Source organism: Falco naumanni, chromosome 7, assembly GCF_017639655.2.
Source record: "Falco naumanni isolate bFalNau1 chromosome 7, bFalNau1.pat, whole genome shotgun sequence".
NCBI lineage: Eukaryota > Metazoa > Chordata > Aves > Falconiformes > Falconidae > Falco > Falco naumanni.
The window spans coordinates 42,370,402-42,392,672 of NC_054060.1; the positions used below are offsets into that span (position 1 = coordinate 42,370,402).

The 22,271-nt window shown below is 41.8% G+C and overlaps 1 protein-coding gene across 5 annotated transcripts in view; it reads left to right on the plus strand.

The window, feature by feature from the left end:
- The window catches only part of FBLN5 (fibulin 5), a 55,740-nt gene that overhangs the window by 7,621 nt on the left and 25,848 nt on the right, over positions 1–22,271 (plus strand). For 2 of the 5 annotated variants that reach the window (XM_040600019.1, XM_040600021.1), the window contains 4 exons: positions 2,748–2,940; positions 5,098–5,152; positions 7,542–7,593; positions 8,747–8,989. In XM_040600019.1, coding sequence (XP_040455953.1) covers positions 2,924–2,940; positions 5,098–5,152; positions 7,542–7,593; positions 8,747–8,989 — 367 coding nt within the window. In that variant the 5' untranslated portion in view covers positions 2,748–2,923. Of the gene's footprint in view, positions 1–1,901; positions 2,112–2,747; positions 2,941–5,097; positions 5,153–7,541; positions 7,594–8,746; positions 8,990–22,271 lie in introns of those variants that run through there. The other 3 variants (XM_040600020.1, XM_040600022.1, XM_040600023.1) reach the window with 3 other exon arrangements.

The window sequence follows — 22,271 nt, forward strand, 5'->3', positions numbered from 1 at the left end:
TGTAGTGAACTTACTGAGTTTCCTGACTTTTGTACAGCTTTTGTCTTAGCATTCAGAAGCCATTAGATTATGTTCTGTAGTGTTAAGGGTCCCTGTTAACCCAGTGTTGTGCATTATCTGCAGGAGCATGGTGGGATTCATGCATTTGGACATCTCATCCAGGAAGGGTAGAGTTAAGGTTACACAACATAGTGTATGTGCCCATTATGATTATATATTACATGATTTTTGAAATCCAAGTCTTAAATGTAATTAGAGATATAGTTTCAACCCTAGCTATGCACAAAGCAAACTTTCAGGAACATGTTCAGTTACTTAACAGGGCCCCATTTTATGCTGAGAACTGCTCTGCACCTCCTCATGAAGACAAAAAACATATCAAGGTAATCTGAACAAAGTAGTAGATTTTATAACATAGGGGGATAGTTGAGACCGTTGAAGTGAGAGTGCTGCTAGATCTGAAGTTTAGCCACCAACCTGAGCATAAATGATGAAGGTGTCAGCACATGGTGTTGAATGATTCATGGTTTTATAGGGTGAACAAAAGGGGGTTTATGTACCACAAACCTCTTCCTTTATGCAACTCTTCATATCAAAGAGAGTTGCGAGAAGGGTGTGGCTGCACCTCATTATTTTGTGGCTAATGGTAGTTACAGAAAGGTACTGCAGAAATTCCACTTAGCCATAACATCAAATCCTTTTATTTAGGAAAAAAAAGTCACCACACTGTAAACTAGCCCAAGCTGTGGTTTGGTACACTTTTTATACTCTGGTTTTTTATCCACTCCAGCTGTCAGATGGAGACAGGAGAAATCAAAACATTTGTACAGTATTCCTTCTTAAGGGAGCCCCTTAGGTGGTCAGGTCTGGATTCACCTCCTGTCTCCAGCACTGGAGCACCTCTGCCAGTTGGCTGATGAACCAGAACTCTTTAGTCTGAAGCAGTTCTTCGGGAGCAGACCAGTGCTGCAGTCGTATGGTGATCTGGGCATGCGTACAATGATTTTTACTATGTGATGGCGAGGAAAATTAAGTGGATTAGCAAATGAAGTATCAACAAGTGCATGAAGCAAGCTCTTCATCCACACAAATGGGTGGTCGGAGCATCTGCTTTGATGTAGAGCTGTTTCTCATAGTAGATCTTCACACACCTAACACACCATAAGCACTGCTACTTTTAGACTTGCTAGTTCTCCAGACCATTGAGTGTATCGAGAAACACTGGACTTTACAGAGTAACGAGAATGCTCACTGTTAACCTTTTGCCACAATGAAAATTTGCCCGGTCTTTGCTTTCTCTCTGTTGCCAGTTTTCTGACCCATGACAAAACTTTCCTCTCGCAACATACCCAGCAAGCTTCTTCAAAAGTCCCTTGTGTGAGCTTTGTTAAGCTTTTGGGAAGTCTATTTAAAATGTTAACTGGGTTTTGTTTATCTGCAACTGTATTGACAATGTTTGAATAATTCTAGAGGAGTGTTTAATTTTCCATGCAATGCAAGTGATGTAAGCAACTCACCAAGAGACAAAGTGTCAGAAATGGCACTGAGCATCTGGTGCCATCATTTTTTAAAAGAAATTTGGACAATTACAGCCAGTTAGCGAGGTACAGATCCTTGCATTTCCCATTGGCACGGATAGGACTTGTGGGTGCTCACTAGTCCTGAGGCAGCTCAAGCTTTGTATCTCAAGCTGGGTATCCATACTTAGAGGCCAGTTTTATGGATATCTATTGTAACAACTCTGTTTCTCTGCCTCTCAATCTGTTACAGGGAGCTATATGATAGATTTTTATCTTGTTGGACATTTCACGTTCCTTAGGAATAAAGGGTTTTCTCAAATGGAAGGTTCAACAGAAATTCAAAGTAGTCATTTAATGTCTATGTCTATATTTAATTTCAATGTTCATCTTTGGATCCAGCATAATCTTTGCAGCATCTGATTGCTTAGCTCTCACATCTCATAAATGTTCTGCTTGACCTACTAAAGCTCTGCCTGCGGCAAAGCTGCAAAACACCTGAAAAAGTACTTTATTTCCTTCCTCTTCAGTCATAACTGGAGATCTGCAAGATATGTCTTTTCTGAGAAATATTTAGTTTCACAAACAGCTCCCGTAAGTATGGGTCAGCTTAAAAAGGGCCAGTGTTTTTAGACTAGCCATTTGTTTTCCTTTGAACGTTTAATTTGTTTATTCCTGTTTTCAAATAATCCCCAAGCAATATAGTTCCTGTAGCGGCAATCATCATGAATTCAAGTTATTCACCTCCCAGAGGGTCAGACCTTTCATCAGTATGCCATTGGCACAAAGCAGTGAGTGTTGCATATTCATCGTCCGAGACACCAGCTAGAGGGCCTCCAAAAAGCCTGACTTTTTTTTTTTTTTTTTTGTTCTCGGAACAAGAAAAACAATCCCTTCCCTTTTCCAGTCCCTTGATAAGGCTTTCTGTCCAATAACGGTGCTCTCTGCTCTGAGGCACTTTTAACTGTGAAGTTTGCAGCGGGAGAGGCTTTCCTTCAAGCTGTTAGTGTTTTATCCTGGCAGGCTCCTCGAGGTTGTTGTGAGGAGTCTAGCCAGTTGGTGAGCTTTGTAATCTAAACCAGCTGTCCCAGGCTGAGGCCCCCATTTGCATTGTTTAACATACTTAGAAAATGAAGTGTTCATTTTTAACATTCCTCCTCCAATTGGTTTAATGCTGAATTACAGAAGAGAACTAAGCAAAACCAGGTGCTTTCTCTGTATTCTCTCCAGTGTCTGAGGAGGTACAGACGGCTCCCGATCTTCTCCATTACTTGCTATTTCATTCTTTGGACTATAAATGACTGAGGAACTGAAGTGCTAGCAGAGGGTAATGTTTGGAAAAGCTTTCTAGTTATTCATCAGCACAGACTCTGGTTTTTTTCCACCTTTCCCCAACGGTTTTGGACATGCAAGGATTAAAAAGGTAAGTGGTATGCATGAAATTTCTTTACTTACTGAAGGGAAACCTACTTGTGGAAAGTATCTGTGGCAGGGATTCAGTATGCCAATCCACTTGCTAAAGCCATTTGTAAAGAGACGGGATCTCAGTGGTCAGAGGTGGGGAAAGATGATCTGTCTGTTCTAAAGCTGTGCTGTCTCTGACAAGTTCCTTCTTGATCTGTGCTTATACGCTGTGCTTTAGGAACCCCGGCATCTGCAGGAGTGCTGAACTGTGACAGCAAAAGATCCCACTGGCTACAGTAATTGATTTGAAGCTAATTAGTTACTATTGCAGAAGTTAATTACTAGTTAAAATATTTTGCCTGCTGGGCAAGCTACTGTGACCAGCTGCATATAGTGTTGATAGGTTGAGCTGCACGCCTGTTAATAATTCTTGAGGGCATATGAGATCTTAAAGTAATAAGCAAGTGGAGAAGGTGGTTGCAGGCAGAACACATATGAGGCAGTAAGGTCACCCACACACACACACCAAGAGGAAAGAATACATCATCTTGTAACAACAGAAACTAAAGACTGTCTAAAAACATCTGAGTTTTGTCTGACCAGTTTTATAGCGGGTTTTGTTAGCGTGCACTGCTCTGCAATAGTGCAGAGCACAGCCCAGTTACTAGGTATGTTAACATTCAGCTGCAACCTGTTGTATTTCCTTCTGGTGCTGTTCTTGCTATATGTAAAGTGAGTATGCAGTTTTTATACCAGTGTATGCTCTAAAATCTCTTCAAAAAGATTTGAGGAATCAATAAATGAAGTGCAAGCCTAAATGGATAACCTCGTACTTTGGATGCCTTGCATCCAACTCTAAGGAAAAGTCTGCACCCAATTTGCCTTTCCTTCTCACTTAAAAGCTGCCAACAAACACGGTCTGTCTCTGCAGCACTATGAACAACCATTTCAGGGTTTATGTTTACTTTTCAGAGCTCTTGTCTATTGCCTCATTTAAAACAAATTTGTTCAAATGTATCGGTCACTGTTCGTGTGTGGTTTTGTCTGATGCATTTGTAGGTCTTGTTCAGCAGCTCAGTTTGCACTGGAAATCAAAGACAGCTCTAAGAGAGAAAATTGGCAGCTTGCTTGGGTAGCAGAACTAAGGCTACCTAAAATATCCCTTGCTTCCTGTACGGGTTTTGTGGGAACATATTGTATACAATTGCCATTCAGAACTAGAATCCAAGATAAGCAAGATGTGGGTCTAATTGTATTGAGAAGACGTTTTATATAAGGCAGTGGCAAAACACTGAAATCCATAGTACACAGAAAACAATAATTTCTTACTGTTCTTTCCTGGTTTTCTGTCTGTTAGTAAATACTTGGGTGTGGGAGCTTGGTTGATCAGAATGTTTATGCTCCAGGTAAGGAGTTCCAAAAACAGCTGTAGAGCTCTGTTAGCAAGGGATCCTCTTCTTCCAGTTGCAGTGAAGAGACCCAGTAGGTCCCACTAGATGCTAAGATGATATAACTGGGGAAGGCTCCATTGAAGGTAGTAACTTCTAGTAGCTGATGACCTGGCACAGTGTGTCTACTTGCAGAGCAACGTATTACTCAAGATTGAGTAAAGGGACAGAATCTGGCCCTAAGAAAATGGATTAATCTCAAATATAGTCTCCTGGGGATGAAATGCGGTTTAGCGGTTAGAGCAACTGGCTTGGATTCAGGACCTCCTGCATGACATGTCTGCAGCCCTGCCAATGCATCGCACTGCGAGCTCAGGCAGGGCCTGTGCTCTGGTTTACCCATCTGTAAAATGTGTATAATGTGAAACAAAACCTTTTATAGTCTCAAAAGGAAGGTGTCAGAGAGGGGCAAAAATGCTTTATTGAACATTGCACACTTGTTCATTAAAGAGCTGCTGCGTGGGGTGTCATAAAAAATAGATTAGTTAACAGACACATACGTCTGATTCCCATCCCAGTTGCATAAAACCACAGTAAAATGAGTGACCCTGAGATATGAATCTGGCCCACAGTTGTATCATTCCTCCTCCAGAGGCCAAATTAATGTTAGCAAAACTGTGGAATACACTGAAGTGTCACTAGATATTAATTTGTCCATGTGTATTGAATTCTATATAATGAGTCTGGATATCAGAATATCTTCAGCCTATTTTCTGTGCACATTACAGGATACTGACTGCTTTCACACTGGCCGTCTGCCTTTCAAGCCCTGGAAAAGCACAGGTGAGAGGTGCATGCAGAGATCTATGTACTGTTTTGTGCTGAAGTGCTATATGGCATGAGACTTAACTGGCTAGCAGGTGAATAGGAAGCTCTGTGGTCTGGGGTTTACATGAAAAGGAAGCTGTGTGGTCTAAGGGTTTAGAGGGGAGAACTTGGAGCCAGCAGGATTCTGGAGTTGAACATGGACTGAACTTATTGGCTCATCCTTGCCAGCTCAGCAAAATATCCCTGTAGAAACCTGGACCTCACTGAAAATCTGGTTCTACCTCTGAGCTGAACACTTCTGGGAGAGGAAATAAGAAAAGCCATCCCATGAGAGCAGGGACAGCTCATTTCTGTGGTGGGGAACATCCATGCTTGAAAAACTTACTCGTGTAAATAGTAGTTTTCTGTGTATAGCAGAATTTTGTCTTAAGATGTTTAATTTTTGGACTGTGATCCTGAATGACTGCATCCTAGTTTACATTTTAATTTATGCCTGAAATCATTTTTGTTCAAGAGGCAGGACTTTTGAGGGTGTATGGAAGTAAATCAGTCCAGTTCTTGAAATAGCAGAAGCATTAGTTCTTTGTGTTCTTGGACTTTAAATTAGGAAAAACAGTTCCCAAAGGCATGTTAAGTTTGGATTCCTAGTTGATAATCCAGATATACTCAGTGTCCAAAGCTGTGTTTCTAAATACTTTTGCCAAAAGTCTCTGAAGTGTACTTGGTTTTTTTCTACTACATTGAAAATTTCCTGCACATAGCACACATTGATATTTTTGTGAAAATCAGATCTGTATGGAAAATGGTTTTCATGCCCCTGGAGAACTGACTTCAAGGTTTTGTTTTTATAATTTTAAAAATATTGTTTCCATTGTGATTTTTATGAACATCTTTTACCTTAAATCAATTGTTGCTGTCTAAGCAAAAAGCAACTTGAAACCAAGATGATAGCAGTTAATTCCTAGAACAAAGTTCTAGAAAGTTGTTGAAACCAGTTCTACAGTAGTTTCATATATGCTTCTGAATCATCATTTACTGTCCAAAAGAAAGTAATTTTGTTCAAAACTACCTTAACTTTTCCTGTTAACCCAGGTGTAGTGTATACACCACAGCACAGACAAGAGAATAAAAGGTAGAGTACGTACATTCTTTAAAATACGTGGGTGATTGTACATTCTTCCATCAGAATATCTTGGCTTTCCACAACATGATACCAAAACATCTCAGAATGCCAAAATAAATGAAAGCAGAATTCCTCCATACTTGTTTGACACTTCTAGCAGTGGTGTTGTGCATTCATCTGTGCAAGTGGCAGGTGCATTCCAAACAGTACCATCTGTTTCACTTTGTGTCCCCTCCCTTGCTCCTGCCATGGCCACTTCCACTGACTTATTCCTCTAACCCATTGCCTCCTATCTACAACCTACTACCTTTCCAAGCATGAACCCAAGTACTTTACTCTACCGCTGATTTCTTCCACAAAGTCCAAAAATAAGTGTCTTCGTCACTTAGCTATAACAAAAAAGGAAAGTACCTTGAGCGCACTCTGTCCCTCTGGCTACCTCAGTGGTTCCTGTTCTGGATCTCTCTTGCTTGCGTTCCTCGGTATAACCTATTTACTGGCGGGATCCCATGCTTGTGTCAGCTGTTTGACCCACAGCTAAAAAGCTGGAGGCCCACCCAAAAAACTAGGGAGGAGCAAGGAATGGTTTTAGTGGGCTTTGACACGATCACCGCCAGGACCCTCACAGCTCTGGAAGTGCTGCGGGTTACTGAGGAGGTGCCCAGGACTCGAGGTGGCAGCCCTGACAAAGACCAGCGCCACAGGGTGGGAAGGAACAAGGCCCCCAGTAACCTTGCAGGCCTAGGATGTGTCATCTAAAGGTTTATGCTCCAAAAACCAAAAGGCTTGGTGTAAATGAAAAGCCTTACTTTCATTAAGCTTGTTATGTTTTAACTGTGGCTTAAGTTCAGTCAGATGGCTGACGTGTTGAGGCAGATGTACCAAACAGACCGTCCGTGGAGTTCTAGAGCCTGTTAGAAAGGTTAGCTAGTGCCTTTTAACTGAGCATCCCCCCCGCCCCCCACCCCGGCTTCGGCAAAATGAGCCCCCCCGCCCCAGCTCTGGCAAAAAGACCCCAAAACACACGACTAAGTTCTCTGTGAAGAGACGGTGTGGAGCCCATCGCAGGTTACGGCGGGGCCTGCCTCTGAGCTAAGGGGCTGCCCTTGTGCTGAGGCCCCAGGTCTGTGCCTTGCTGGCTGCCCTCTGGGGAAGGGGCTTTGGTTCGGTGTGCTGGGAACTGCTGGACAACTGTACTAAGCAGAATAATCCAGATGAGCGTTTGACTCTGCAACCCTCTCCTTTCACAGTCACTGACTGTCCTTTGTTTTCTCATTTTAGCAACAATGCACTAATGGGTTTGACCTGGACCGTGCCTCTGGGCAATGCTTAGGTAGGACTTTAATTAAACCAGTACGTTTCAATTGGGGTTCAGAAATCCTGACTTTACTGAGTTAACATTGTGCTGTTGTTAGTATGTTTTACTTGAAAAGTTCTTGCTGTGTGACACATATGTGTGTTTGTATGTATGTATATACAAAAACATAAAGATATATATATAAAGTGTGTGTGTGTCTGTATGAGCACGAGTTTACTCCAGTCTTTGACACTGTTGAGATACTAATGGGCTGTCAGTGTTTCTCAAATAGCAATGATGCATTTTGAAGGGAGCTTGGTCTAGTTGCCAAATGACAAGGGTTGTTCACTCTCCTTTTCCTCCTTCAAATTCAGTATTTGCAGTCTTTGTTGGCAGCCTCCACCTGGAGGCTCAGATAAAGTCTACCACAGCTCCACGTAGAAACCCCAAGTAAATTGTTGAGGTGATATAGGGAAACACACCCTTTGCCCTATAGCATCTTTTTATCGATGGCACTCAATCCTCAGGGCAGCATTTTCTGCATGCATTAAAGTCACTCAAACAACAAGGGGAAAAAACAGCAACAGATTGCTTGCTCTGTTGTTGCTGCTGTGTCCCGAGAGCCAGGCAAGTCCTCAGTTTAGCCAAACTATTTGTACCTTTCTCAATTTAATTTGGCAATGATCTCAATCAGAGCAAGAAAGAGGCCTGAACTGCATCCCCAGATCTGAACATCCCTAACTTTTTCTGTGGGAGGGAACTTAGGAGTTCCAAATCAGGATCCAAGTTTCACAGCTGGGCAAACCAAACCACCAGTGTTTGAAATCCCGATCTGCATGTTGTGGTTTGGACAGACCCTCTCAGAGGAACAGGCGGTAGCATGCTGTAGCCATGTGTAAATCAGTGTTTAAACTGAACATTTATGGAATAGCAAAGCAGGCTTCCCCTCTCCCTCCACCCTCTAATAGTGAAGCAAAAGAAGTAGAACACAGGGTAATGTTGAATATATGGGATGTTTCCTGGTTTGGTATGATCTAACTTCAAAATAAGGCTCGACAAGGAAGGATTAGCTTTTCCGTTCAAAGAGAGTATAAACTTTTTTAGGAAAATCTAAGAAAAATGTTAAGTATTTTTTGATAGGTTCCATTCAGAAGCAATCACTCATTTAACTTTTGCAATTTCTTTCCAGATATTGATGAATGTCGGACTATCCCTGAGGCCTGCAGAGGAGATATGGTGTGTGTCAACCAGAATGGTGGCTATTTATGTGTACCCCGAACAAACCCAGTGTATCGATCACCATATCTGAACCCTTATTCAAATATTTATCCACCACCCCCAGCACCAGGCCCCATTCCTAACTACCCTACTGTTACGAGACCTTTGATGTGTCGATTTGGTTACCAGTTGGATGAAAACAATCAGTGTGTTGGTAAGTAGTGGAAATATTTATTCTATATTTTTATTTATATTAAAGCTTATCTGACATTGCAGAAACAATTGTCCTGCAATTGTCCTTTTGTTACTGAATCACCCAGTCCCAGTACTTTGAAGTTCAGCTCCATGTTTTTTAAAGGCTATGAGCTGTACATTTCATATGGGCATTATTCAATGCAAGCTAAGATATGATTTAATCCTATTATTTAATCAGGAAACTCAATTTTATGAGAGGAGCAACGTTTTTATGAAATAACTATCTGATGGCAGGTGGTTTGTCAATGCATCAAAGGCATGCTCATGATGCTTGTGATTCTGTCCTTGAGAGACCTGTCCTTGAGAGAGGTGGCCCTCTATTTGAAGTGTTAGATGGGGACTGAGGAAAACTTGATTCAGTTCTTGGCCATGTGTGACCTTGTTCAAATTTCTGGACCTTGGTCTTCCTTCTGTAAATGGTAAAAATAAGAATTGTTTCCTCCCATGCTGTGCATCCTTCACTTGGACTATAAGCCCTTTGGAGCACATACATTTCTTAACTTAGAGGGTGGTACACAACTGTTAGCACTGCCATTGCTTTAATGACTATAGACTCCAGCTGAGACTGGAAGTCCCTTGTTCAAGGCACTGTGCAAACGACACATGGGGAAAGAATTGCTGCCCCAACAGAATGCTGATGTTGTCTTAGCATGTTAATATTCTCAAGTCTCCAATATAGAAAAAAAAACCACCAACCAACCCCAAACTATGAAAGATGTCTTGAGTTGGTAGTTTTTCTGCTTTTGCATCTTTTGCTAGATTCTGATTCTACTTATACCATTTTATACTGCGCTTAACTTAATGACAAGGTGTTACTCAAATTTAAGGGACGTTTAGATCATATCCTCCTGGTTTGCTTGCTCTTGATAATGACACGTTACAAAGGAAGGGAAAGAAAAATTCTGAACTACATGGAAGTAAATTCCACTGTCCAAAATACTTATTTTGATGCCAGACTTGGAATCCAGAGATCAGGATCAAACTGATGCCTCGGGGTAAATAGTGGCCCAGGTCTACTACAAAGTTAATCTATAACCACAACCACTACTTATTTCTCTATCTCAGATGTCCTAATGAAAGTGAGATTTTTATCTGTTAATACATGTAGCTAATTGTCTGAAGGTTTTTATCCAAATTTTTGTTGAAACAGGACTGGTCTTTGACAAGGAAAAAAGCTGAAACCACACAAGATACGAGCTTTCAATAGAGAATTTTGCCTGTCTTTAGACTAAGGAACTCAGAACATTTCTTTTTTTGAATGCTGCTGCAGAATAACATAAGAGCTAAGACTGACTTGTCTTTTAGGCTGATTCTGCCCTATTGTCTGACATTTCTGGCAGGACTTGGTTTCAGCTGATGTACTTTGTTTCCTTCCCTTGTGAGGAGACCATGATGCTTCATGGGAGCTGTGAGAGTCTGGATTTAAATTCAGCTATTGCGGCACATTTTTCTGTCTTTGAATCATTGCCCTCATTATGTTCCAAGGTGGGAAAAACTTATTTTCTCACCAGCACTAGCAGTAATACCTACCGGAAAATTTTACAAAAACTGGGGTTTTTAAATGAGGAGTCTTGAAATCCCGGGATAACTGATGAGTTTGCTGTAAAAATAAGCATGTATACTGTCCAGTCCTTTGAAAACTGCAACTAGACCTTCTCATCTTAGCAAACTTATCAACCTCAGCTGTTTTTTGTACTGACTTGGAGATTTCCAGAAGTGTTTTCATTTTGCTAACTTTGATGTAGACAAATCAGGAAATGGGACAGTTAATGGAAAAGTGCTGAAGTCAAAGTGGAAATTAAACCCCTATATTTTACTGTTTGGCCTGCTGCATGCAAACCATACTAATCAAAACAGGTGGATTTTGGAAAATTTTGCAGTGGACCTTCCAGCTTGTGAAGGGCTTATATGTTCCTATCCATGCCGGCAGAAATGTGAGGACTATTGCTTTCTCGAGTCAGAGCTGTTCACTTCTTTAACTTTCAAATACGGCAATTTAACTGTGAGGGAAAATTTGGTGAATAGAGACATTGACAAGAAAAGATTGTAAAGGACAGACGGCCATTTGAGTACCACAGTGAGTTAGGAGTGGTTTTTGAAAGTCTACACTAGGTTTGAATTTGGGAAGATGGTGGATCATGTTTGTGTTAAAGGAAGAAAACCAAAACTTAAAGAAAACAAGACCTGTCTGTGCTGGGGGTAGATTTCATTTCTCATTTAGTGAAATCCTCTGGAGACATTCACTGCCTTGATGCAGTATTTATTTGTGTATCTGTGTGCCCGAGGATGGAAAGTGTGGACACCAAGGGAAGTGGTACAAGTACATGTCTTGCTGCACTGGTGGTAGAAAGGCGTGATCCCCTGTTCCCAGGACTTCTGGTGCAGTTAATAGGGTGATGTGCAGTTTCATGCTTGAAGGCCTTGGGGGCAAGACACTGGGAAACCTTGACAAGGTCCTCAGGATCAACCAGAATTTTGCCCAGGTTATTCAAGAAAGTCTGAATCACATGAATCATGGCTCCAGCCTATTATAAGCTAATTATAAGCATTGCTCATGTTAATGGTACTTTAGTTGCTCTGTGCTTCTCTGCTTGTCAGCATTCAGCATGCTCTTAGGATATGAAGCACTTCAAGGATTGATTTTATGGTGGGATGGTTGAAAAGAGAAAACTGGAAGCTATGTTGCCCAGTAGCTGAGCCACTATATAAATTACAGGCTTGTTATGTTGGTGTCCTGGCACCGTCTTCCAGCACCTTCTTTCCAAATAAAATTAGTCACAGGTATTTCCATTAGAGGTGATGAGACTGTTTGCTATTGACTTCAGGGGAAACAGAGCTATTCTAATGCCAATGTTTCTGAGAAATCTCCAGTTTTAAACAGCGTACACGTTTTTGTCTGGTCAGATATGGAGTTACAGGTCTGGGCCACAGTTTCTATTGTTAGGCCAACAGAAATCTTTACTTTCTCTTTAAATTCCAGTCAAAACAGCTTATTAAACACAGGAACCTTCCCTGGGAGATTTGCAGTCTCAGCTTTGAAGTGCTGAGCTTCCAAAGTGAAACAGAATAAAAATTTGATCTAAAAGCTGTATGAGATTTAACAAGCTTTTTTTTTTTTTTTTTTTTTTTTTTAATCCCCACCGTTGTCAGAGCTGACAGAAATGTAGGAAGGCTGTGAGAAGGTCGCTTTGTCCCAGCCTGGCATCTAGCCTGCCTGCCAGGGCTGTGCGTTCCCTGGCTCTCAGAGGAATCTGCACCCCTGGTGGTTCAAATAACATTCCCCCTCATGAGGTGTGGCTGATGTATTCCAACACAACAAAAATAGAAATATAAGCCATTCTTCTCCCTTTCAAGCTTTTTTGGCCATATCCATTCTGGCCTGGATGGTCACAGACAGGGGTAAGGTGTTCACGTTCCTTCCCCATCCTGTTCATCACTCGGTCTTAGCAAAACTCTTATCTCCAGATCTCGTCCTTTGTGAAAACAAAACCTTTCCTGGCACAAGTGCCTCCCAAAGATACCTGTCGGTGACCACTTTGCCCAATCCTGTGTCCTCTGCATGGTGCAGAAGTAGCTGTAGCCATTTGTGGCAACAGGCAGAGAAATATTTTAATGATAATTACTTTTAAAATCTTCTGTGTGTTTGATTCCCAGTACGTGGTATTCTTACCCTTGGAGCTGCTGAATGCTTTGTATCTTGTATGTGTAAATGTCCTGTGTTTTCAACAGCACGAAGTCTGTGTACACTCATTCCAAAGCAGGCTGGGAATGATTTATAACCACAATTAATGCTGGAATAAAAGACCACATACAGGAAAAAGCAAAGAACATCTAGCACAAGAGCACTGCTTGAACTGTTTGTCTTCTAAAGCTACTTCTCTATAAATACAAAATGGTTAGTCATTATAATGATTTTTTGTTCAAGGAACTTGATCTAGTAACTGTTGACAGGATTAAACTGGAGCAAGGGCCCGTGTTCTTGCATTATACATTCATATGATGAGGGCTATTTCCAATTTCCCCTCACTCCACCTTGCTGTTTCCTGATTTACAATGATCTTTAAAACACGCCTCAAGCACAGATCCTTCTGGGCATTGTGGAAAGAGCTGTAATGGGTGGGCTCTTGTTTTTGCTTTCTCTCCCATTAATGCATGTGCACAATGTGTGGAGATGATGGGGGTGTGGAGGCATCTAAGAGAGTTAAATGGAGGAACTGGAGAAAGCAGACCACAAAGACATAGAAGTAGGTGTTAGGAAAGGTGTAAGCATAAGGCAAGATGAGTATGACCTGCAGGCAGAAAGAAGGGAGGAGGCCAGAGGCATTAATAAAATAGAAAAAAGGCATCGTCTTCTAGAAGAAAGAAGCATAAAACCAGGGAAATGGAAAGATGCTTTTTCCAAATTTAAGAGAGAACTGTTCTTCGAGGCCTCATCTGTAGAGCAGTCATTGCTTCAGATTTCCTCATTTCTCAAAGACTGCCAGGACCTCCTACATTCCCCCCCTACATGTCCCCAGCCCTACATTTGTGGAGTGAAACTAGTGAAACTTCTTCCTTCAAAACATTACTTTTGCACAGATGGGTTTTAGATCATTATCATTTATATTGTAAGTATACCTAAAACCCACATCCAAGCTGCCATTGTACTGACCTGCCCTGTGTGCAGCCTCATTAAGAACAGCCTATGCCTAGATGAGGTTTCAAGCAAAATGAAGGAACCAGATGTGCATGTCTTGGAAGAAAGAAGGGAAATGAAGATACAGGGAACTGAGAGGAGGTGCCCAGGTCTTGTGGCAGGCCCACAGCTAGACTGGGAATAGAACCCAGAATTCCTTATCCAGTGGCTTAGCCACTAAGCCAAGCTGACTCCTAATAGTGACTTTTCTAGTGACCTCTCTGGGCATATAGAAACGGGAGGAAGAAAAAGAGGGAAATGCAGCAAGGAAATTATGCCCTGAAAGGGGCTGTGTAAAGAAGAAGAAAAAAATGGAATCTGCTCCTGCCATGGCCTTTTTTAACCCTATTTGGTTCAGCTCTGTCTGTGTCTTTCCCCTTTCCTCTTGGTCTGTGAGACCTGAAGGCTATGCATGTTAGGGCAGCACTGCCATCATGTCCAAATTAGCTAGGAAAAAAAAAAAAAAGCTTGCATGAGAACAGGTTCCACAAGAGGTTTCAGGCAGCCTACTGAAAGGATATGTAATTGATGACAACTCCTCATTAAATTAAGGGCCATGTTGTGTAGTCTTTATTCCTAAGGTGGTTTTCCTATTGGGTTTTGTATGGGGAAATGTAAATTTGGACCTCAAGCTGCTGTAGTAACAGAAAAGTTGCCTCTAAAGCATCTCAAGAAGAAGCTATAGTTGGTAGCTAAGTCTTGGGTTGGAGGATTTTTCATTCAGATTCTGACTTTGCTGTAGATAAACATGCTGGGTATTTTGGGGCTTCAGGTCATTCTGCTAGTCCTTACAGTAGGGTCCATCAGTAGGGTCATTCCTACAGAAATTTGACTATCAATAAATGTATCCTTCCCCAGCAGAATTTACCAAGGAGGATGAGCGTGGAAATGCTACTTTCACTGAAGTGAATCCATTTCTGGTGGAGGAGTTGGCTTTATACATAATATTGCTGTCCGTATCTGTCTGTAGCAGGGTAAACTGCGCCTTCTGTGGCTTGGATTATTCCTTTCATTCCTTGCTAAGTGCAGTGTGGGAGGAGTATGGTCTGGTGGTTAAAGCACAGGCGAGTGCTTTGTTTATTTGTGAAGCTTCTACTACTCACAGAGAAATAAGTAAAACTGAACCAAGAACTATAACGTGCAAGCCAGCAAGGCTGGCATGTTATTAAGAAAACTGGCATCTCCGTGCACTGGAATGCAAAGCAGCAGACTCCTGGGTATGGCAAAGTGTAACAGTTATTGCAAGTCCGTCATTCTGTATGTCAGTGCCTTTCAAGCGTCACTGACTGACTGTATTTATGTGTGATGATGTGAGAAGGGAAAATAAACACTGAACTACAGTCATTCAGTGTGGATATCTGGATAGTCAACTGGAGACCATAAACTTTCAGACCTCTGATTACAGGCCCCGTTGATTTTGGTGAAGGTTTTATGGTCTTGGAGCAGGAGTTCTTACAGCGAATGTATTTTTTAAAATAGCTAACTAAATAATAACTAAATGAAATAAAATCAGATTTAAGTTAATCTGTCTTGAGCCTAGGCCACTGTAGCTTATGGTTGGGGAGTTTGGTACCATGTTTTCCTCCCGCCAGGCTCCTGATACCATGATAAGGGTTTCCTAGACATTGCGAGAGAAGAATTAACAGCTGGTCAGAAGACGACCTTATTATTAAAAACTGTGGCCACCAGGAGTGTTTGAATTTGCTTTCACCTCTAGCTTTAGCTAAACTGATTCTGTCGGTGGAAGTGTCTTCACCTGCTTATTGGGGTGTTAAGAAGTTTTCTGGTTTCTTCTGTGCTGGGAGCCAGCAGGAAAGCACAGTGACATACAGAGGGGGACAGCTGAATGATAACTTGCCACGTTACAAAACATAACTTTGGTTTGTTTGCAGAGAAGGGGCATAAGCACAGAAGGGACAATGTCTGTGTCATCTTAGATATGCAGGCCACAGTCCAGACACAGGACGGTTAAAATCTGTCTGGACTGTGACCTCTCTATTTGCTGGCATGTTTCAGTTTTCTCTCTTTCTTGGAATTGTATGATACTTAGATACACAAGGTGTCAAGAACTCGGGAATCCCATCTCCTTTACTTTTTGTAGACTGCAGAGGGAAAGGGCATGCAAGGGAAAGAGGTTTAACTGATACTCTGGGTTTTGGTTGGTTTAATGGCCTCAGTTAAGCTTGGTCTCTGAATTGGGGGTTATTGGTCACCGGGCTCTGAGCCAGATAATACATAGACTTCAGTTGTCACTAAGAGCTAGTTGGCAGGAGGTTATATCTGACTCAATTCAGAGGAGCAGTAATCGTGCCCAGCCTGCCATATCCTCAGGCATGTGCTGGCCAGGGCAGGCTCTCACCCCTGCTGTTAATCTCTGAATGATTCCTTAGACTCACTGCTAACAGCGGTTTGATATGTGGGGCTTTGTGGCCGCCTTGCCTTTATTATGTCTTACTTCCAGGGATTTCAGCAGTGCCAGATCAGTTAAAGCCACTATGTACCAATTAGCTCTGTCTGCTCTGGGGCAGATTTTGTGAGCTTTCCTTTGTGGGATAGCTGTCATGCAAGGAAGTCCCACCAACTAGACCATTGTAGGGCTTAAAAGAAAATTAAGTCACTTAATGGTGCCGAAAGATTGACAGACTTCATGAGTACCCTTTCCCAATTCATTGGCTCTGTGGCTTGTTCTCTCATTTTCCTATGGGTGTCTGGTTTGGCTGTGTTTGACAGTCCACGCCTAGCTTTCTGCTGGGACCCTAAGGGACTGTGGTTGCACGAGTGATGCCTTCTCTGCCTCCCTGTGGCATAACATGCAGAGTTCAGTACATGACAGTGTCTCTCCTTACCTGGAAGGCTTATTTATTTTCAGTGCCCTTCATAGCACCAGCAGTCAGCTCAGGCCGATGTTAATTTTTGCATGTATTTGTAGCACCCACAGTGCCTAGAGATGGCAGTGTTCTCAATAACTTAAAAGTCACCGTTTTTCTTGGCCTCTCCCTTATATTTTTTGGGTCAGCTTTGTTTCTTTTCACTTGGTTCCAGCCTGAAATTGGCCATGGTTATATGTCACAATCAAGATGTTAAGCCAAAATATATAAAAAATATGAATTGGCTCCTTTGCCGATATTAATCAGCCAGATGGACCTATGTTTTGCCAGACTCTATAGGCAGAGGTAATGTGCTGGCACTGCTCCTTTGTCTTGTCCCTAAGACACCAGACCCATGACAGGGCTGCCACGCAGAAATAGAAGAGCTGTCTGACATTGTGTGGAGTTTAACATGCTCTTGACTCCTTCATCTGCCAATTGACTGGCTTCCCATTTAAGTAATTCAATGAGATGAGAGAATTTTTCAAAGTAAATAGAGCTACCAGAAGATGAATGGGAGTTACACACCACAGCCCAGTTCAGGGGAGCAGTTTCAGCATTCTGCCTCGTGGCTGCGATGTGCTGCCCGCTGGGGATGACAAGATGCCCTGAAGTCCATCTTCAGTTTTAACATCAGCAAAACCCTCTCTGCTTTTAGTTCTTTTCAACCATAACTCTTGGTTGTAGGTGCCCTGTAGTATTAGGCTGTGCTGCAGTATGAGGAGAAAGATGGTCCGGATGATAGGGCAGTAGTATAGGTGACAAGACAGCTGAAATGAAGGCCCAGGTCCTCAAAGCTTGGTTAGGGCCCTCGTTCTCGCTGACCTTCATCCTCAGTAGAAACTTAACACATAAATGCCCGTCAGTCTGGCTTGCAGACTTTTCCACAGGCTGCCACTATAACCTCAGACCTCTTTGCTCTATCTTGTTTTCAGAATTGAAAACTTATCTGAGGAATCTCTATATCTGAGCAATCAGCTTGGAAACCCTGGAGAGGTCTAGGTTTTCAGGCAGAGGCATTAGCACTTTCTGTAAGTCAGGGTGTGACAGAGTCCTCATTTGGGTACTTGCAAGTGTGTCTATACAAACTCATAAGTCCTGGAAAATTTCCTTAGCTTTTATATGGTTTAGCTCTACATCAATAGCATGCTGTTATAGTTAGAATAAACCTGTTTGTGTTCATGAGGCATTCAAATACTGAAAATACAAGAAATGCTTCAGCTAGACAGGGAGAGCCTAGAAGGAAGGGAAGAGGTGTGCATCATAAACTTGCAGGGTCTGAATGAATCCATGATCTACTGCTTGGTCTGACACTGTTGCTTGGTTTGGGGTTTGGTTTGGTTTTCAACAAAAATAAATATGTGCTTTGTTTTAATATTTTGGGATTGTTTCTATTTTCCTTTTTTTTTTTTTTAAGTAAAATTCTTGTTTTCCAGCCAGTTCCCTGACAGCCCCCTGAGTAAATGAAGCATTAGCTAGTGAGCTGGTAAATTGCCGACTGGATCAAAGGCATTAACTGGTTTTGTGGTACAACCCAACATATCTGTAGGTGACACTGAATGGGAAGATTGTACAAACAGTAATACATGGAAGTCTACAAAAGCTACAACTGTGGTCAGGAAATTAAGGGAATGGAAACCCAGCAGCAGATGAAAAAATAACCTAACACAGGGTCATCTGATGGAATATGAATGGTAGATGTCAAGAGCAGTGTAGCATGGGGCGGCTTCTGGCAGTGTTACTAAGACTTCCCTTTCCAGATAAGAGAGGGAGTAGTCCTTCAGTATGTTCTGCTGAGAATGGATCCAACCCACTGACACTAAGTGTAAGTACTTTACTACCAGATAAGTGTAGATAAATTTATGGAAATCTCAGTACAGAACAACAGTAAATTGGGGGCATTATTGAGGCTGACTTTGATCAAAAGACTTCAGTGTATTGTAAAGCTTGGGGTAAGATGACAGCAATTGGAACTGTAAATGTCAGAGAAGGAGCAGTTGTGCATGGTGGGTAGTACAAAAGAATGATTATTCCTGAATAGGGTACAATTTGCTGAAATGAAGGAAAACTACTTTTACACTGGACATAGTACAACCCTTTGTGACAGTGCAGTGTATCAGGTTATAGAAAAATACGGTAGGTATGTAGTGGAGGAATAGCATAAAACCTATCAGCAGAAGCATTTAACAACTGCCTGGAACAGTTGTTAGCAGGAAAGGGTCTTGCACAAGTTGGGGGTGGGATAGGTGTTATCAGGTATCTTTAAATTGCTGCGTTTATGAGTCCTTTGATGCATTTCCAGCTTCCAGTGTGCACAGAGGCACAAAAGAAAACTGTTTGCTTTATCTAACACTGCAGAGAAAAGTTCGTAGCACGGGTAAGAGCCTCCACCCGTTAAATAACAGTTATTGTCACTATGATGGAGTAAGGCAAAGCTGAGATAGCTTAAATGGGTTGGTAGCCTGACATCCCCTTTCCAAAGGAGGAATCTTGGAGCAGTTCAGAGTCAGTTTGCCAGACTGCCCTGGAGCAGAAACTGGGCCAGGGAGAGGCGATATGGTCTGAAAGCTATAGCACGCTGCTCATTTCCTGCTATCGCAACCCCTGTGGGGAATCCCAAACCAGGCATAGGCTGGAGCAGCCTTGGATCATGCTCATGTATTTCAAAGGCAGACTGCAGCAATATATAATATGCTGGTTGCCAGCAAATCACTAAGCACTGCATCTGGATCTTTAATTCAGGAGCAGATTGAAATTATTTTAATTAAAACCAGGGCTGACTTTCTGATGGAATAGCCCAGAACTGTGCATTGACAGCTATCAGTTCGTTTCTTGCAGTCACCCCAAAAGACTGTAGCATGCCACCTTCAGGAAGGAGATGTTCTTCCCCACCAAATCAGTGCTATTTGAAAATTAGGTTTTGTAAAACCTACATTATGTTACTCAGGTAGTGCATGGCATTTTGAGGCAAAATTCTCAGTGAAAACAGTGATATTTTTATATATATTATATATATATTTATTTATTTATTTTGCTAGCACCATGACAATTTGGCTCATTGACATTTTCAGGAAGTTTAACTAGCCATAGATGAAAAATGGCATAAGAGAATAAGATTTTTTAACAGGGTTACACATAAGACTTCCAATACTATCTATGATTTTAATTGAAAAAAATGAACATTTTATCTCCATATCAGTTTTTTAAACCTGAGTGTAGGTTTCAGCCCAGAGAGCTATGGCATAGATGTGTCCTACACAGACTGGAGAATACCTCTAAATGTAATTAGCAGCTGACAATTTATAATATATCCATTAATGGCCAGCAGGTTATGTGCATTCTGAAGCTGTTAAGTGATGTACATTGTTACAAGATACAAAATACGATCGCACTCTGCCCCACCAAAATTTCAAGCTGATCTCTAGAAACTTGGGACATTAAACCATTTCAGGGATACATAATCCATCCTTGGCTCATTCCCTCTGACCTGGGAGAGATGTGAAATGCTGAATTAAGCAATATCTGCAGTATTTGATTGGAGATGATTAGAAAGACTACAAATGGTAAAATGCTAAGAATTTGCCAGATGTGCTTCTGTGTTGGAGATTGTGCCTTCTAAAATGTGCCTGCTTTCTTGCATGACCAGAGACCTTGCGGTAATAAGGGGCTAATAAAGGAAAGTACTATGATAAAGGAAAAAATGTAATTTATCTCTTCACTAGAATAGGTCCACATGATGCAAAATTCACTGGGATGTGCCTTCTGGAAAGTAATAGCAGGTGTTTGCTCCAGGGATAACCATAGACATTAAATGTTCTTGCTGGTTGGGAACATCACCTTTTTTGTTTGTTTATCCATTTACTTTTTTTCTTGTTGTTGTTGCCTAAACGGAACATGTTTTGCAGGCCAGGCTACTTGGAATTGGACCATTTGACTTGGGAATGCTCAGTGTGAACATGTGTCTTTCTGAGCTTTCATGGATACTGTGAGAGCTGGTGGGTCTGCCTGTGACATTGGTAATACAACTGGCCACATGTTCAGCCTTCAGCACTAGTCAGCAATTTTGGAATTCTGGTGTGAAGAAGGTAGACTTACCCTGAAGCTTTGGGGACAAAAATGTGTAGAACTTTGTGTGAGTGGGCAGTCCTGATTCTAGCTGTGTTTGTACAGTATCCAATGACATAGTTCTCCCACCTCAACAGTTTCTAGTAAATTACGTAGATTCATAAAATATTGCCGCTGTGATGAACTACACTGATAAGGTTTACAACTGATCTCTACATACAAGCATTCTAAGTATTTTCTCTTAGCTACCTCCAAGAGAGAGCTCAGTGTGCAGTGAATTCCAGTTGCCTTCACAGGCACCCAATTCTCCGAGTGACACTTGTTCCCTCTTATAAGACATGGGCAAACAGAAGGGTATCCAGCAAAGGACCGCTATGGTGGTTTACTCTGCCTTAATTAAGATGATGAGGCTGGTGAGGGAATTGTATTGCTTGCTGTTATCAAGTGTCTAATGTGAGTGTATAGAGAAGATAAACCCAGGTGTTCATCTCGGAGGTGCACATGGACAGGAACAGGCAAAAGTTGCAACATGGGAAATTCTTATAAAACCTAAGGAGAAGTGCTATCACTGTGAAGGTGGTCAAACATTGGAACAGAGGTTCATAAAGTTTGTAGCTAAAGGTTGTATTCTTGGTGAAATTCAAACCTCAGCTGGAGAAGGCCCTGGCTGAATTGCCCCTGCTTTGAGTGGAAGGTTGGACCATATGACTTTCAGAGCCATTGCACAAGGCATGTTTGAGTTGACTTCTGAGACTGCAGTGCCTGAAGTGCAGGAGCCTGTGTCTGGTACCTGTGCTAGCCTTTATCTAAGACACCCATAAAATGAAAGTGATAATCTCTTTGTCACATAGACTTTGAATTTTAGCATTGATTTTAAAGTACTGTACAATCTTTGGATGAAAGCTCATATAGTGAAGTAGAAACAATAATCAGAAGTGAAGGATTTTATTCTCAGCTTTTCAGTGAAGTGAATCTTGAGTTTCACAGGGTGCAAATTCAGCCAAGACCGTCCAGATTAACACATCAGTTTTATGCCAGGATCAGTACAGGGGAAGATGATCTGCCCTTATCTTGATTGATTTATTGATTGACAGACAGGGTCCAGGACTCTTGCAAGTATTAGGTAAGCTTTATTAGGAATTTTCTTTGCTGCAATTTTAGCCCTACATCTTGTCTTGCCTGGGAGTTTCACAACCATCCACAACCTGTCATGGTCCTGCTCAAAACTGGCAGTTCTTGGAGCTAGACAGAACTCAACTTTCTGCTTCTAAAGGCTCGGCACATCTGCTTTGGGGGCTTATTATCTCAGGATTTCACAAATCTTAAGGTTTCTGTCTTAATTTATGCATTAAAGGTAACAAAATGGGGTTTAAAACAGAGAGGGGGGTGGGAGGAAGAGGGAGAGGAAGGGAGGGAGAAAGCTCTTTGAGATTAAACAATTGTTTTTCCAGGGAGCTATGAACTGAGAGTAAGGAGAGCAGGAGAACTGCCGGTAGACATCCACATCACACACTAATAGGAACAAAGTAAACCTCCCATATCCACAGTTTTCATTTATCCAGGAAGGTTTGCAACCCAGTTGGCTAGTGGCAATTTTTGGAACATTGCAAGCAAATGTGGCTCAATCATAAAAC